This window comes from Hyperoodon ampullatus (genome assembly GCF_949752795.1).
Source record: "Hyperoodon ampullatus genome assembly, chromosome: 13".
In the NCBI taxonomy this organism is placed as follows: Eukaryota; Metazoa; Chordata; class Mammalia; order Artiodactyla; family Ziphiidae; genus Hyperoodon; species Hyperoodon ampullatus.
In genome coordinates this window covers 20,319,044-20,336,356 of record NC_136926.1, presented here as the reverse complement: position 1 = coordinate 20,336,356, position 17,313 = coordinate 20,319,044, and the positions used below count along the sequence as shown (strand labels likewise).

The 17,313-nt window shown below is 56.1% G+C and overlaps 1 protein-coding gene across 2 annotated transcripts in view; it reads right to left on the bottom strand.

The window, feature by feature from the left end:
* MYO18B (myosin XVIIIB) overlaps window positions 1-16,720 on the bottom strand; it is a gene marked incomplete at both ends in the record, with an annotated part of 226,000 nt that extends 209,280 nt beyond the window's left edge. The window contains 6 exons of one of the 2 annotated variants that reach the window (XM_079717540.1): window positions 3,587-3,763; window positions 5,064-5,176; window positions 7,512-7,578; window positions 8,113-9,375; window positions 14,613-14,771; window positions 16,561-16,720. In XM_079717540.1, coding sequence (XP_079573666.1) covers window positions 3,587-3,763; window positions 5,064-5,176; window positions 7,512-7,578; window positions 8,113-9,375; window positions 14,613-14,771; window positions 16,561-16,599 — 1,818 coding nt within the window. The remainder of the gene's footprint in view (window positions 1-3,586; window positions 3,764-5,063; window positions 5,177-7,511; window positions 7,579-8,112; window positions 9,376-14,612; window positions 14,772-16,560) is intronic. The other variant, XM_079717539.1, reaches the window with a different exon arrangement.
* Window positions 16,721-17,313: the final 593 nt, after the last annotated feature.

Here is a 17,313-nt window from a genome sequence, read left to right as displayed (position 1 = left end):
ACAAGCGGAAGAAGCCGATTCCAAAGGTTACACGCTGTACAATTCCATTTATATGACTTTTGAGAAAAGGCAAAACTAGGGAAAAGGGACAAAAGAACAGATTAGTGGCTGCCAAGGGCGGGACATGGCAGAGGGGTTGGCCACAAGGGTATGGAGAACTTTTGGGGGTGATGGGAACTGTCCTGTAATTGATGGTGGAGACAGTTTCACAACTATACGTGTTTGTCAAAAACCTACAGAAGTGAACACTAAAAAAGGTGACATTAACTGTATGTAAATTATACCTTAATAAACCTGACTTAAGACAAAAAAGCTCTGCCTGTAGAGCTTGCTTTCATTTGGGAGAAGACAGATGATAAAAAAACCAACTAATTAAATTATACTGAACGGGGAGTCATTTTAAAGCCATGAGCTTGGATGAGATTACCAAGGAAGTGGGCGTTTAAAAAAAAATGTCATGAAGAACCTAGGGGTAAAACGGAAATAAAGACACAGACCTACTTGAGAATGGACTTGAGGATATGGGGAGGGGGAAGGGTAAGCTGTGACAAAGCGAAAGAGAGGCATGGACATATATACACTACCAAACGTAAGGTAGATAGATGGTGGGAAGCAGCCGCAGAGCACAGGGAGATCAGCTCGGTGCTTTGTGACCGCCTGGAGGGGTGGGATGGGGAGGGTGGGAGGGAGGGAGATGCATGAGGGAAGGGATGTGGGAACAGATGTATATGTATGACTGATTCACTTTGTTATAAAGCAGAAACTAATTAAAAAAAAAAAAAAAAGAGGGAGAGAGAAGAGGCGTAGGGACGGGGCACCCTGACTTGGAAAGATCAGGGACTAGCAAAGGAGGCTGAGAGGGAGGGCCAGCGGGACAGAAGGAAAACCAGGAGAGCGGAATCCAGGAGCTAAGGAAGGGAGTGATGGCAGGAAGAGGGAAGGACCAGCCCCTGAAGTGCTGCTGAGGGTCAAGTCAGAGGAGACCCAAGAATTGTCCACTGGGCAGCATGGAGGTCGCTGTAACTTTGACAAATGTCTGCTTAGCGTGGTTTTCAGGGAGAACGGAAGAGGGCGGTGGAGGTAGTGAGGGCAGTGGAAAAGCACCAAAGGGAGCAGGGAAACGGGCCTGGCTGGAGGAGGACCTTGGAAGCCCAGGATGCTAAGTGGGTGACAAGTGGGCTAACGTCCGCCCTCCCAGTGGCTTGGCAGGACCAGGGGCACAGACTCCGGTGGGGCGGCCCTCCCCCTCCCCGAACCCCCAGCCTGGGGCTAAGGAGCACCCCCAGTGCACTGTTGGCCTTTCCTACCCCAAGACCCCCAGGAACAGCAATGAGTCCCCATCCTGACACAAATCAAAAGGCTCAGGAGGACCCCAAAGCCGGCAAAGTAGGACAAGCTGCCACACTGGCGGGACACAGCCTAAGGCAACGCAGCAGGCAGAGGGGCCTGAGGTCTCAGCCTCGGAGCCACCTCCCGCTTTGGAAACATAAAGTTCAAGGGCCAGGCTATCCCAATTGTCAGCCTTCTCAGGCCTGCAGGGGAACAGGGAGGATTCTGCAGACCCAGGCCCCACAGTCACACACAGGTACCCCTGCATGCTTGCACACGGGCACGCTCAAGGGCACACGCACCCAACAGCTGCAGAGGCCTCTGCACACAGGTGTGCCCATCTATACCCCACGCAGTCACAGCACACTCACCCCAAGAAGCCTGCACCCCCAGGCACGCACCCAGCTCCCAGCCACCCGGCAGGCCCAGACCCCCAGCCAGAGAGGCCCCCAGCCAGAGAGGCCCCCAGCCCTGCCTGGACTCCTCCTTGCCCATCTTCAAGGTGGCCTCAGTCCCAGCCTCACCGCAGGACTCTGCTCCCACCTGGTGGCCATTTGAGGAACCAAAGGAGACTCAGCCAAAGACAGAAGGCAGCTGTGGGTGTGGGAGGCAGCATGACTTGAGGGGAACCCACACGCACCACAGGGTTACAGGGGCTTAGGGGGGTCACGGGACTCAAGTTCCTCCTACCAGGGTGGGTCCCAATCCCCGCACTTTTAGGCTCTTTGACCCAGGCCGTGTAGCAAACGCCGCAATCAAGGACAGTCAAGGTCGGTCGTGAGAACTGGGCTTGCAGAGAGACCTGTGGCGAACACCCCTCCCAGGGGCCCCTAAGGAACCAGAGCAGGCTCTCGGGGCCTTGGGCTGCAGTAACAGAAGCACAGCCTGCCTGGCAAGGGAGGGGAGAGTGCAGCGTCGCCCTTCCAAGCCCCTGGCCAGAACAGCCAGGCTGGGGAGGGGCCTGGAGGGCAACCTAAGGGTGGGGGGCGGGGCGTCCAGGAGAAGGGAAGCCCCGGGGAGGGGGTGCAGGGCCACTGTCCCCTCTTTAATGGACTTAGCATCATTCGGGGGCTAGAATGGCTTTGTCCCACGGGACGCCAAAGGGCAAGGTGCAGCTTTCCATCCTCCATTGACAGATGAGAGAACACCCAGGCCAGAGAGGTGTCCTCATCTCTCCAAGGTACCTGCGGCGCGTTGAACCTTCCCACCAGCAAGCCCTCAGAATGGAGCACAGGTAAGACTTTTGACCTCCGGTGGGTCTCCCTGCCTCCACTTTTGCCCACCTCTATCTAACCTCCACTGAGCAGCCAGGAGGGTCCTTTTACAGAATCAGACCACATCACTGCTCTGCTGAAAATCTCCATCATGCTCAGAGTAGAAGCGGAGTCACTATGACCACGCATGAGGCCTGGCACGACCCGTCCCCGCTCCTCCTGACCTCCACCTTGCTGTCTCCTCCACACGTTTCTCTTTGTCACGTTGGGCCCGTCTTCCCCCACGAAGGATGGAAGCTCCATGAAGGCAGATTTATCTGCCCACCTTCTTGCCTGCTCCTCCCTCCAAGCCTGGCATACGGGACCCTCAATCGACACCTCAATCAAGAGCCACTGAGTAAATGGAGGGGATGGGGTGCAAATGACTCGGCTGTAGCTGCAGACCTCTCCACGAGGTGGCGCTGACAGGTTTCCTTTGCTTTGACTGTTGTCTTAACAAAAAATGGGCCATTTTACACTCCACAGGGAAAAATAAATAAAGGCGGAACCGAGGCTTCTGTTTCCCGGTTCACATGGGTGTCTGGGACTCCCACGGGTCCAGCGTGGTGCCCAGAGCACAGAGAGGCCGGCGGCGTGGGTTTCACCCCAGCTCGTTTGGCAGGTGGCCCAGCTTCTCGTCCATGGAACGGGGCTGGTCATGGTCCCCGTCCTGTCAGGTGGGCCTGAGAATTGAGGAGATGCACACGAAGGTGCTTGCAGCAGTGCCTGGTACACAGTTGATAGCCAGTCAATACATTCTCTCTTATTATTACTGTCTTTCACGCTCCTGTTGCTGTCTCTATCAGTTACTCATCCTTCCCCTCTAAGGAGGGGGGTTCATGTGGTCCCCACGGTGCCCCAGAATCCACGTCTGCAGGATGCTGCCCACAGACACGTTTGCAGGGGGCTTTGGCTGCCCTGCTCTCCCCTGAGATGCAGAGGGACCCCTCCACCCCACCCCTCTTGCGCAGTCCCCCGGCCCTGGCCCCACGGTCCCCCCTCACCTTGGCCGCAGAGGGCGCCGTGGGTCCCTGGGGCTGAAGGACGATCAGGTCAGGCCCAGCGCGGGTGTGCAGCAGCCGAGCCCGGCGGCGGTGCAGAAGCGTGTTCAGCACGCTGGACTCGTTGACACTGACCAGGGAGGCCAGGTCCTCGGCCTGGTCCAGCTCCGGCGGATTGGCCTGTGAACCACCACAGTGTCCTCTGGCCTCCTGGTCCCCGCCCCCCCAAACACACACACACACAGCCCTGGTGACCCTGTCCCTGAAGCGCTCTGTGCCAAAGACCAGAACAGAACACAAGGACTCTGGAGAGAGTGAGGACACCCTACAAACGAAACAAGGGCACCTCTTCTCCTTCGCTCTTTGTGCAGCCGCCCCCTCCCCACATGGTCCTTCCTCCCTGAGCTCATGGCACTGGGAGGGGGGATGCTCTCAGGACGACACAGCAAGACTCAAGCACCTTCTGTCTCTCAAACACGGAAGATGGGTGGTGCTCTAGAGTGAGGAAGTGTCCTCTGCTGTTTCCTCCTCTTCTGGGTCTTGCCGGGGAGCTCTGCGTGTGCTCTGTGACACTGACGGTGGAGGCCAATGCCCTAGCTGCCCCGTTTCTGACAGCCCGTCGTACACTGACCGCTTGGAAATATGCCCAAACCCTTCTAGAAGCAAGGGATGACTGCAGCCTCTCCTTAGGGCATCCACTCTAAAAACCTTCCTACCATTCTTTCCAGCTTCAAGGAGTTTTTGGGGCCTAACGCTCTGGTGTTTGGGTCAACCCTCAGCTCTTTTATGGGTCAGTTTTTCTTCTGAGGACACTGGCCTTCGCAAACTCCCAACACTGGTGGGAGTAGAAGCCCCGGGTGGGCAGAGAAGGAGCAAAGAGGGATGAAGACGAACGAGGCCCACATGGAACTCCTGGAGGAAACGCCTTCTCAATTAGTAGGCTGTGAGGGGTGGGAAAGGATCAAGATGGGACCTTTTATTTCTATCATCAGACTCCGACTTATCCGCAAGTAGAGTCATGGTGTAGTGCAAAAATTAAGCAAAACCACCAAAAAAACAAAAAGTTGATGCCCAAAAGGTAGGCCACTGGAACCTATGCTATGGTTAATGGCAAACCGCTCACCTGGCTCTGAATTCCCTGGCAGCCAGGGTGAGAAAGGAAGCATGCTTTGTAGCATGATTTGCAATGTCCATAAAAAGGAAAACAATCCCTTTCTCGGATCAAGCAGAACTCCCAGTCCCAAGACCTGACAAACACATCTCTTAATGTGTCCTCATAAAGGGGACACCATAGGACAGAGCAATGAGCCCTTAACAATACACCTCCAGCAGAGTAATGACTTCAATGGTGATCTTCCCTATAATCCCCGCCCCCCAGGGCGTCAGGCCGAAGTATCATGTGCAGTCCAGCATGAGAAAGTCTCTCCCGGGGGTGGGGAAGGGGGGTACAGAGCAGGCAGGGAGGGGACAGGGGGCTCACCCGGTGGACGTGACCCTCATCCACCTCAGTGACGCTTCTGTCGGCATCAACGCACAGTCGCACCCTTCCTGCCGGCAGGTCGGCTGTTCCCTCGTCTGGCTTCAGCACCGTTGCTGGTAGACAACCCAGTGGGAGAGAGAGAAGGGGAGGGCGGTGGGGGGGGGAGAGAAGGGGAGGGCCGGGGGGGGGAGAGAGAAGGGGAGGGTGGGGGGGGGAGAGAGAGAAGGGGAGGGGGGGGAGAGAGAGAAGGGGAGGGGGGGGAGAGAGAGAAGGGGAGGGCGGGGGGAGAGAGAAGGGGAGGGCCGGGGGGGAGAGAAGGGGAGGGCGGGGGGGAGAGAAGGGGAGGGCGGGGAGAGAGAAGGGGAGGGCGGGGGGGAGAGAAGGGGAGGGCGGGGGGGAGAGAGAAGGGGAGGGCGGGGGGAGAGAAGGGGAGGGCGGGGGGGGGAGAGAGAAGGGGAGGGCGGGGGGGGGAGAGAAGGGGAGGGCGGGGGGGGAGAGAAGGGGAGGGCGGGGGGGGAGAGAAGGGGAGGGCCGGGGGGGAGAGAAGGGGAGGGCGGGGAGAGAGAAGGGGAGGGCGGGGGGGGGAGAGAAGGGGAGGGCGGGGGGGGGGAGAGAAGGGGAGGGCGGGGAGAGAGAAGGGGAGGGCGGGGGGGGGAGAGAAGGGGAGGGCGGGGGGGGGGAGAGAAGGGGAGGGCGGGGGGGGAGAGAAGGGGAGGGCGGGGGGGGAGAGAAGGGGAGGGCGGGGGGGGAGAGAAGGGGAGGGCGGGGGGGGAGAGAAGGGGAGGGCGGGGAGAGAGAAGGGGAGGGCGGGGGGGGGAGAGAAGGGGAGGGCGGGGGGGGGAGAGAAGGGGAGGGCGGGGAGAGAGAAGGGGAGGGCGGGGGGGGGAGAGAAGGGGAGGGCGGGGGGGGAGAGAAGGGGAGGGCGGGGGGGGAGAGAAGGGGAGGGCGGGGGGGGAGAGAGAGAAGGGGAGGGCGGGGGGAGAGAGAAGGGGAGGGCCGGGGGGGAGAGAAGGGGAGGGCGGGGAGAGAGAAGGGGAGGGCGGGGGGGAGAGAGAAGGGGAGGGCGGGGGGGAGAGAGAAGGGGAGGGCGGGGGGGGGAGAGAGAAGGGGAGGGCGGGGGGGGAGAGAAGGGGAGGGCGGGGGGGGAGAGAAGGGGAGGGCGGGGGGGGAGAGAAGGGGAGGGCGGGGGGGGAGAGAAGGGGAGGGGGGAGAGAGAAGGGGAGGGCGGGGGGGAGAGAAGGGGAGGGCGGTGGGGGGGGAGAGAAGGGGAGGGCGGGGGGGGGAGAGAGAAGGGGAGGGCCGGGGGGGGAGAGAAGGGGAGGGCGGGGGGGAGAGAAGGGGAGGGCGGTGGGGGGGGAGAGAAGGGGAGGGCGGGGGGGGGAGAGAGAAGGGGAGGGCCGGGGGGGGAGAGAAGGGGAGGGCGGGGGGGGAGAGAGAAGGGGAGGGCGGGGGGGGAGAGAGAAGGGGAGGGCGGGGGGGGAGAGAGAGAAGGGGAGGGCGGGGGGGGGAGAGAGAGAAGGGGAGGGCGGGGGGGGAGAGAGAAGGGGAGGGCGGGGGGGGGAGAGAGAAGGGGAGGGCGGGGGGGGAGAGAGAGAGAAGGGGAGGGCGGGGGGGAGAGAAAAAGAGGATCAGGGAAGGAGGGGAGGGTAGAAGACGGGGGCAGGTGGGGAGGAGAGGAAAAGAAAGGAGAAGAGAGATTGATTCTGAGTTGCTGAGCCAGGCCAAGGACGTGGAGAAGTCTGAGACATGTCAGAAATGGGTAGCATCACCTCCCCTTGGAGCCTATTTACAGGGAGGGTTCTGAATTGTGACCCTGAACTCTTTGAGGAGAGAGGCTGGGTCTGAGTCATTTGGGGCTTTTATCAGCTGGCACAATGTCAGGCACCCAGATGGTTGTGTGCTCTGACCCAATGCATATATAGACCTGGGACGGCAGATAATGGCATACAGGCTGCCGTTTTTCTTTCCAGGGCCCATGACAGACATCACTAATCAATCACTCTTCCCAGCCGTGTTCTGAATGGGACTCAGAGTAACTTCTCAGTAGCGTTTGGTCACTAGTCCCAAATCACCAGCAAAAGATGAAATGAAAGGAAATCCATTGAGATGAAATCCATTTGCCCACTTGCACTAGACTCCAAGTTCCTTGAGCAACACTGTAGGAACCAAACAATGCTTGCTGCTTTAATAAATTAAATTAATTAATTACCAAGGAATAAATGCCTTTGAAAACAGCACCCAACAGACCAGCTGCCAAGGGTGAAATGACATCCACCTATTCCCACCCCAGAGCCACATATCCCCATCCCAGTCCCAGCTGCCCCTTACCCTTTCCCTCCCCTTACTCCGAAGACTACTGTGATCAGGACCTGGCAAATACAGCTGGTAGCAGCAGAGGGTGTAAGAGGGAGAGGCTTAGCCCCCAGGTGTGCTAACACCCCTAATTACCAAGAGTAAATCCATCCTTCTGAACCAGCCAGACTTTCTCCGCTTCATACCATCGGTCCTCAGGAGCCTGAGGGTAAAGATCACATAAATTAGGCCAAGATGACGCTGCCTCCCCCAACCCGTGTGAGGGACAGACCCCTTACGTGGGCACTTCTCACAGTGCGTCTGGCACCAGCGAAATCACAATCTCCCGGTGCGGGTGAGGGTGCTTATTTAAATGCAGAAGCCACAGTCCCACCCCAGCTTTCTGAATGGTAAGCTCCAAGGTGGGGACCGGGAATCTGCATTTCGAACCATCTGCTGTTTACCCAGCACGAAGAACTGTTGTATGACAACGTAAGCTCAGGCTCGAGAGGGCACTTCACGTGGTTGGGACGTTCCCTCACTCTGTGGAGAATCTCTCCCCGGGACAGGTGCTGCGGGGTCCTCAAGACCCCTGCTTGTGGTCGGGGGAGTGCCTGTTCCCTTCTCTAGGCCGGCCATGCCCTCCACTCCCGGTCCGTCTCCTGTCCCTGCCTTGCCCACCTCCAGGAGCTAGGCCTTTCCCACCCCTCCTTCTCTGGCCTGCCCCTGCCCGCCCCCAGGGCCGCAGCCCCCTCACCTGGTCTGAGACTCCACTCTGGCCTCCTCTGCTCCCCTCCTGCAGGGCTGGACCCTCTTGGCTCTCCTGCCTCTGAGGCCTTTCCTCATGGTTCTCCAGAGCAGGCTGTCCGGGTCCTTGCGGCTCCATCTCCAGGGCCCCAGCCCCATCACCTGCTCTAGCGCAGGTCTCCTCTGCTTTCCGCCCTCTGCTCTCTGGCTGGTCCTCCTTCCCAGCTGTAACTGGGGTCTCTCCATGTGCATCCCCCTCCTTGGGGGCTTTAGAGTCCTCCTCTGTCTTACTCCCGGCTTTACCTGCCTCCCCAGACTCGCTCTGAGGTTGTCCCACCGTTTTCACCTTCCCCTGGGGCTCACCTGCCTTTCCAGTCACACTCCGAGGCTCGCCTGCTTTCTCCATCGCTCCAGGAGCTTCCCCCTCATTCCCCTGCACTGTGCCCGTCTTCTCCACCTCTGTCTGAGGTCCGTCTGTCTTGTCCGCCCTACTTAGGAGCACACCTTCTTTGTCCTTCGTACTCTGGGGACCGTCCCACTTGCTCCTTCTGCCCAGGGAACCTCCCCACTTTCTCACCTGGGCTTGGGCCCCAGCCCACTTCCCTTCACCTGCTGCCTCCTTGGAGAAATTCCGCTTTGCTCCCTTGTTTGGGGGGTCCCCTCTCCCTTCCTCCGCTGCCCCCGGTTGCCCCCCCCCACCCAGCCCCTCTTTGCCCTGGGGCTCACCCCCTTTTGCCCCTTTGGTCTGGGGGGCCCCGCCCCCTTTCCCCACTGTGCCTTGATCCTTCTCGCCTTTGGTCAGTGGCACAGTTCCTGGGTTCCCAAGATCCCCAGTTTGGGTCCTCTGAGCCTTCAGAGCTGCATCCTTGGTGCTGGCCTGGGGGCCACAAGGAGTCCCTGGGGTCTCCCCCTTTTTTTCCCCTCCAGGGTCTGTGGCTGGGGTCTTGCAAGCGGGGCCATCCCGGGGCTGGGTCCTCTGCTCTGGCTTGGCTGAGTCCAGGTCCAGCTTGGCCACCATCAGCAACACATCGCCCCTCCTTGTCCCTCTCTTGAAGGGCAGGCTTTTTTTGGCTGGTGTCACGCTGGGGCCCGACTCCTGGGGCTTCTCGCCATTGATACTGTTCATCAGCACCGGGTCCATGGTGCCAGCCCCCTCACTCTTCTTGCCCAGAATGTCTGAGCTCTGAGGAGAGCTCGACTGGTCGTCCTGGGAGATGGGCTGGCTTCCAGATTTGGTGCCACTGTTGGGTTGGCTGGTGGAAATCTCTGGGGTCTAGAAGAGACACCACAACCATACTTAGCTGCTTGCTGACCAGACAGCTTTGTTATTCACTCATTCATTCACTCATTTGTTCAGCCAGCCATTCATTCATCCAAAGACCCTCAAACGTCTACGGGCAATGGGCCAAACCCCAGCACCCTACACCCTAGGCTCTGGCTCAGAACCTCAAGGCCAAGTGACATTATGAAAGGAGAGTGGACTTTGGAGCCCAACAGACCCAAATTCACTTCCGAACTCTGCCACTCACTAGCTGTGTGACCTTAGATAAATTACTTCCCCTCGGGACTTCCCTGGCAGTCCAGTGGTTAAGACTCTGCGCTTCCACTGCAGGGGACACAGGTTCGATCCCTGGTCAGGGAACTAAGATCCCACATGCCGTGCAGCACAGCCAAAACAAAACAAAACACAAAAAAACTTCCCCTCTCTGAGTCAGTTTCCTTACCAATAAAATGAGAAGCATAATGTCCTACCTCACCAGGTGGGCGTGAGGCTTCCCAGTAGCATATGGAAGCTGAGCCCAGCACCTAGTATGTCCTCAGTAACAGGAGCTATTGCTGCTGCTCTCACTGGTGCTGCTGTCACTGTTCTTACTATTATTTATGCCTGATTCTTCCTGCTGGGCCAGGAAGGGATGGGGAAAGGACATGGAGCCTGTCATCAGAGGACCTGTTCTAGCCTTGGCTCCGATGCTTTCCAGCTCGGTGACCTTAGACGACATCGCCTATCCTCTCTGAGCTTTGGTTTTCCCTCAGTGCAGGCAGATACCACCTGACCATCCAGATTTTTTGTAGGCTGAGATGTGGAAATTGCAGAGAACTGAACAAAGTGATCTGCTGCTACTTTCACCACCCTGGTCCCCAGACCACACCTGCGCACCAGGTGAGGGCTCTGGATCTGCCCTGAGGTCTTCCACTTTTGCTTGGCCGAGACATCTGGGTACCCGACACTCAGGGGTCTCCACTGCCTGTTCCTCTCCCATGTCTTTCTACTGCCTTGTGATGCAAGCCCCGCCCTGCCCTCCATCCTTAAACCAGCCTGGCCGTGGCCTGAACTGCTCACAGAGCCAGCTTTGCCTCTGCCTCTGCCTCTGCAGAAGGAGACCACGGAGGGAGTTCTACCCTGATGCCTGGCTGCACCATCTGTCCTAGTCTGGGTTCTGCCACTTTGGACCCTGCTAACACCAGCCTCCCACACACCTGTGCCTGAGCATCTGGGGTTCTGATCCTTTTTTTTTTTTTTTTTTTGCGGTACGCGGGCCTCTCACTGTTGTGGCCTCTCCCGTTGCGGAGCACAGGCTCCAGACGCGCAGGCTCAGCGGCCATGGCTCACGGGCCCCGCCACTCCACGGCATGTGGGATCTTCGCAGACCGGGGCACGAACCCGTGTCCCCTGCATCGGCAGACGGACTCTCAACCACTGCGCCATCAGGGAAGCCCTGGGGTTCTGATCCTTTTGCATCCAGAACAGTCCCAGGATTGCGTTGATTCCACCTGCAAAGCTTCACACCTGAGTCTCCTTTCCCAAACCCAGGGCCACTCTCTCTCACCTGGGCCACGGCCAAGCCGCTGAGCTAATGTCCTGTCAATTTGCTGCCAGTCATTTAAAACCTCATCAAAAGATTCTGGAAGCTGCCCAGAGCCTCCAGGAAAGCCATTCAACACAGCCATCTGCCATTCAAAGTTCTTGAAGAGGAGCCTCCACCTCCACCTGGTCTCACTGTCCCTGCTCGTCTCCATGCTTCAGCCACACCTGGCATCGTCTCCTGCCACACCTGACACTTCCCAGCTTCCATGCTTTCGTTCATGTTGAGCTTGCTGCCCGGAATGCCCTTGCCCTCTCCACTCGTCCACATTCTACTCGTATTTCTATACCCAGTTCAAATGCCCCCTCCTCCACAAACCTGTGCCTGAAGACCTCAATCAGAAACTGCCTCATAGACCCACAGAGTGCCAGAGCCCTGTCTGTTCGTGCACCATCTGCACCATGACCACATTCTGCATCCCGTTCTAGCTCTGATTTGTGTTGCTCTCCTGTTTTAGGTGATGGATGCCTCCAGAGCACAGTCTCAATCTTCATCTTTGTAAAAATGACAATAATAATAATAATGGCTATCATTTATAGATCTTGCAATGGGCCCTACATCGCCATAATGCAATATCCTTCTTAACCTAATAAAGAACCCAATGAAGTAGGTTCTGAACTTCTCCCCATTCTATAGATAAGGGAGCAAACACAGACATGTAGGGGGCCCAAGAGACAAACCCAGAAAGGAAAGTCACACAGGCCTCTCTCTGAGTCTGAAGCCAGTGCCCTTAACTGTTGAGTACCGACAGCCTTGCTTGTCTTCCTGGGATTCACTGGAATCTCCCGGGAGCTTTAAAAAATGCTGTCGCTTCAGCTCCACTCCCAGAGAGTCTGATGCAGCTGGTCTGGGTGGTGGCCCCCCAGGTGACTGCAACATGCAACCGGGGCTGAGAACGCCAGAGCCCGGCAGCTCAGTCTGACCTTCTGGGACCAGGCAGGACACCGCCTTCAAAAGGGGATTGGCTGCAGCTGGCAAATCTCACCACTGTCCATACCATTTTGAACAGTGAGTCAGTGCCTTATTTTTAACCAAACTCCCGTAGAGGAGACAGTAACACAGGGGTGGGCCAAGCGAGACAACCCATCCCAACCTCCCTCCCCTCTACTCTGTGTACTCTCTTCCTTCAGATTTTCTCAGTCACCAAAACCCTCAGATCCCATCTGCAGCCTTCTTAGTACAAGGGGGAAGAAGAACATCTAGAATCACTGGCGCTGAGAGGAAACTCACAGCCCAACCATTTTATGTACAAAAATGTACAAACTAAGGCCAAGAGAAGGGATGGGATTTGGCCTGGAACACACAGAGTGATGGGGCCAGAGCTAGAACCCAATTCTCCTGACATTCAATATGGATCTCTTTCTGCCCCTATGTTATTCCAGTCTCTCCCCGTCCCTCACTGGCTGGGTGGCCTTAGGAAAACCAAGTCACTCCCAGAGTCTCGTTTTCCACTTCTGCAAAATGGTGATGGATTCTAATGGCTCCCTGCAAGGATTATATGAGGCTCCAATGAAATGGCTGTGCTGGGGCGAGGAGAGAGAGGCCAACGTTATTTAGTGATCACGGCAAGAAAATTAAACTGGCAGGACCCAGCCAGGGCTTGCCGCCTCACAGGAGCACGTCCTGAGGCTGCCCTGCTCCAGCCCTGGGAACATCTTGACCCACAGTCCAGACACCCGTTGTCATCTTAGGCCTATCCATCCATCATACTCAGAGCTCCATCCATGCCCTGCAGTGACAGCTTAACCCTGTCCTCTGCTTAGCTCTGCTTCTCAACTTGTGTGCAGCAAAGCCAGCACAGCCTGCAGGCTCCTGGGACCCTTTCCTCCCCAGGCGTCTGTGGCCACCATACCAGCCACCTCACTCCCCAGACTGGCCCTTTCCCAGGTAGCGTGCCAGAGCAGAGGACACACAGCCTCCGGCCCTGGTCTGCCTCTATCTGGCCTCATGACCTTGAGCAAGTGCCTTGACCTCTCTGAATCTCAGTCTCCACCTCTGATAAGTGGGTATAATCCCATCCACCCCCTTGCTGTACAGGGTATCAAATGAGACCCTGAGCAGACAGTGAATCTTGTCGAGTGATAAACGGCACACAGTAACACTGCATCACGACCTAACAGCAGTCTGTGGGGGTGGACTTTGGCCCCCACTTACGCCTGCGTCAGCCAGGGCTGGGGACAGAGCCTGCCCTCCCTGTCATCACCCCTACAAAGGCTCAGCAGGGGGGTTTCAGCAGCTGCTGCCGTTCAGTTGCTAGAGGACTTCGCTGATGCATCAGAGTCACTGTGACTGGACAGGTGCAGGCACGTGGGGGACCAGCCAGGCAAACAACAGCTGAAGGGGCATGGGAGGCAAAGCCAGGGTGGCCACTGGGCTCAAGCCAACTCCAGGCCCTGAGGCCACCAGATCTCTCAGCCCAATCTCTGCAGCATCCACCCAGCCTCAAGAGGGCATAGCAGAGATGCAAGGAGATGCCCTTTCTGCTAACACTGTGATATGCCCAAGGTGCAAGCACCCCAAGCCTGCTTCCCTGGTGTCCAGCCTCATCATCCTACCTCCCTGGTGTCCAGCCTCATCATCCTGCCAGGGTTCCCTGGCTGAAGAGCTGGGGGAAAGGAGGGAGGCAGCACTGGACACCATCAGGGATCAATCTGCAAGTCCTTAAAGCACAGGGACTGCACCTCGTCCACCTACTGCTTCCATCCAGCAGTGCTGTTCAGAACATGTAAGTGGACACCCACCAGTCAGAAGGGACGCCAGCTGGAGCAGGGCCCTGAGGTCCCTCCTGTGCCAAGCAGTGAACCCTTAATCATTGGCTGTGGCCACTCTGAGGGACTCAGGATAGGGGCCTAGGTGAGCATGGCAGCTGGGGGGCACTTGGGGTACTTGGGGCCATGGCCATTTACCACCTGCTATGGGTTTTAGAATTTTAACAACCAATACAGCAATAATCAGAGAACACCAACTGAACATCTTTTCTGCTTAAATGAAAGCAAACTATCTATACATCCTCAGTTAATATTTAGGTTTCCCTTTTTACAAAAGTAGTGGCAAAATGATCCCCTCGTACATCAACTGTTACCATCCACTCAGTGAACAAAAATTTTTGAGCATTCACTATGGGTCAAGTTCTATGAGAGCCGCTCAAGATAAAGAGTCGAATGAGAGAGAGAGTTGTTGCTCTCAAGGAATGCCTAGTCAAATAAGTCACATGATCAACTAATTACTATGCTGACCACAATTAAGACAGGCAGAGAGGGTGGAGTGGGAATTAAAGGAAGGCAATGGGAGAGCTTTCCAGAGATGTACCATTTGAACTGGGTTTTGACAGAGGTGTAGGAGTTCAACAGATCAAGCTGAAGTGGGGACTGCAGGAACAAAGGCTGGCAAGTGACTCAAAGGATGCTCACAGGACAGGATGGTGGGTATTTTTTAAGTTATTTATTTAGGCTGTGCCAGGTCTTCATTGCAGCATGTGGGATCTTTAGTTGCAGCATGCACATGTGATCTAGCTCCCTGACCAGGGATTGAACCCCGGGCCCCCCTGCAGTGCAAGTGCAGAGTCTTAGCCACCGGACCACCAGGGAAGTCCCCAGAATGGTAGGTACTGAAAGTCGCCTGGTCCCCTTCCTGTGGGGCCACTTACCTCGCGTTCCGGGGAGGCAAGCGCTGCCTGTTTCTTCCGTCTTGCTTCCTTCGACTCTTTCTCAGTCTCCCGGACCAGTTGCCTAATGAAGCCCCCTGGGATGACAGAGAAAAGGGGAGGGGGCGAGGATGGTGGAGGGCTCCTGTCCTCTTCCCGAATCTGTTTTGCAGAAGCAAGGAAGGAGAAAGCTCAGTGAATGAACCAGTGGAGGCAAGCTGCCCTTTAAAGAATCTGCGACAGAGCCAGGGAGGAGCCCAAAGAGGACATACATGACCAAACTCATGTACAAGACGCCACAGCAAAGCAGGAGAGGCTCGGCGAGGCGCTGGGAAGCCTCGAGACAGCGTATGAAAATGGAATGCACGCGCTTCAGAGGTTACTCCAGTTGGTGCGATCTCTGCCTGGACCTAGTTTCCTCATAATACGAATTTGCATGAACAAGGCCACTGGTTCCCTTCCTTGGTGTGGGAAAGACCCATCTCTGGGAAGACCTGTTTCAGAAGGAGCTTTTCCAGGTTTCCAGAAGGGGATGGATCACAGGGAACCATCCACACTCTCCTGTCCCATCTCAGCTTGTAGCTAATAGATTAAGGAATTAATTCATCACTTTAATCACTTTCTGTGCCAGGAGCATGGTAAGGGAGAGAAGGGCAGGAAGCCATGGTTTATATAAGGATCCAGCCCTATGGCTACAGCCTGCTCCGCTGACCCAGTGCCGTGACTTCTTGATGGTCCTTAAGCCAGAATCTGGACAGCCAGGGGCCCCCCAATACTGGGCTTTAAAGCCTGCATTTTACCCCAGAAATGTGGTCTAAGCCAGCTCGCTGGACTTGGATTGCAGCTGAGACTCGCCACAGAGACCTTGGAGGCTGAGACCTGGGCCTGGCTGTGACCGACTGGGGTGCGTCTTTAACCAGCATCACTGTGACTGCTCGTGAGTTTAAAAAAGAGAAAAATCTCCAGCGCTTCTTGTGGCAGAGCTACACACTGGTTTAAAATAAGCTCCTTATCAAGGTCCTCTTCAAGAGGGTGGCAAAGACTTGATCTCTGCAGCCCTGCTGATAAAAGGGAATCTAAAGGAGATAGGAAAGGCCAGGAGGCAAAGCAGAGGCCAGGAGATAAGGCAGACTTCTGCCTAGGAAGAGAGAAGCCAGAGACACACGGAGAGTGGGCTCACGTTTACACCACACTCACGTGGACTGAAACCTGAGAGTGAAAGGCACACTCAGCAGGTGTCAACCTCCACTCCCTCCAGCATTATTCTATGCTACACCCAGATCAGTCTGGGAGGGGCAGAGGCGGCCAGAAAGAAGCTTCTCGACCACCCCACCCTTCAGCCTCCAATTCATTAAATCGTGTCCACAGGGTGGGATGAGGTGAGAAGGAGATAACAAGCATCAAAGAAAGAGGCGGCCCTTCACTGAATCTTATGAGAAACACAAAAGGGAAAAGCAGAATCACTGGGAAGAAGGGCCCGTTTCCAGTTCTCCATGGTGACACAAGGCTGGGACCTCAGAAACCCATCCCCATGGCATAAACCTGGCAGCCAACAGCCCTGCCTCTGCCCCCTCACCCCCCGCTTCCCCACCCATACTTCTCCCACACAACCCTCATGCTCATCAGAGCTGCCATGAGGATGGAGACTGGACAGCTGGTCTACCCTTGTTCCCCCGCCACCTACTGCGGAACAGACGGATACCAGGCAGAAATGGGAGAGGAGTCAAGGGCATGGTCACTAATGCCTGGCTGGGCTGGAGAGGCCATGGCTAACCGAGGCAGAAGAGCGAAGGGGGACTGGACATGCCCCAGGGAGGCTCTGGATGTCAGAATCCCTGCCCCAGGTGGCCCCAGGTGGGAGGGGGCAGCCTGGGCCACTGGGGCTATGACTTGTCCTTGGAGGGTCCAGTTGGCCCAGGTGGCTGCAGCCCAAGCCCTGAACGTTACTTTCCTTCTGCTCCCACAGGGCAAGGCGTGATGAGATGGCCATGCTGAGGCAGTGCCAGGACCGTGAGATGAGATGAGATGAGATGAGATGGGATGGGTTGAAGCTCTCTGCCGGGCAGCACGGAATATGGCTTTATGGACACACGCAGAGCATGAGGTGATGGACACGAGACTGACCCACGGAGACACAGAGGGGAGAGAAGAGAGGGACAGGTTAGCTCGTGGGTACTGCCCAGCTCTAACCCCCACCAATGCCATGAACCAAGACCACAAAGCCGGGCACAACTCACTGTCAGTTACATCTGGGAGGAATGCGGTCAGCAGGGAGCTGCTGGCCATGGAGTGGACAGTGCCCTGATATCCTTGCCCCCTGACCCCGCACTTTAACTTTCTCTTGATGTACACAGTCAGAAAAGTACATACTAGTAAGTGTACAGCTCAGTAGCTCTCACATAAAGAACACAACTATATAACTAGCACCCTGACCAAATTAAAACTATTAAACTTTTAAAATAAAATCATGATTTTATTTAAAAGTATACTGAATTTAAAGTATTATTAAAATTAAATTTTAATCTTAAAATTATAACAATTTTAATTAAAATTATTAAAAGTACGTTTGAATTTAATTTGAAATATTCTTTTATTTATATTATAGTATATAAAATTGTAAACATATTATATAAATACATAAATATTATAAATAAAATAATAAACAGGCAAAATCTAATCTAATCTATAGTGATGGAGGTGGGAG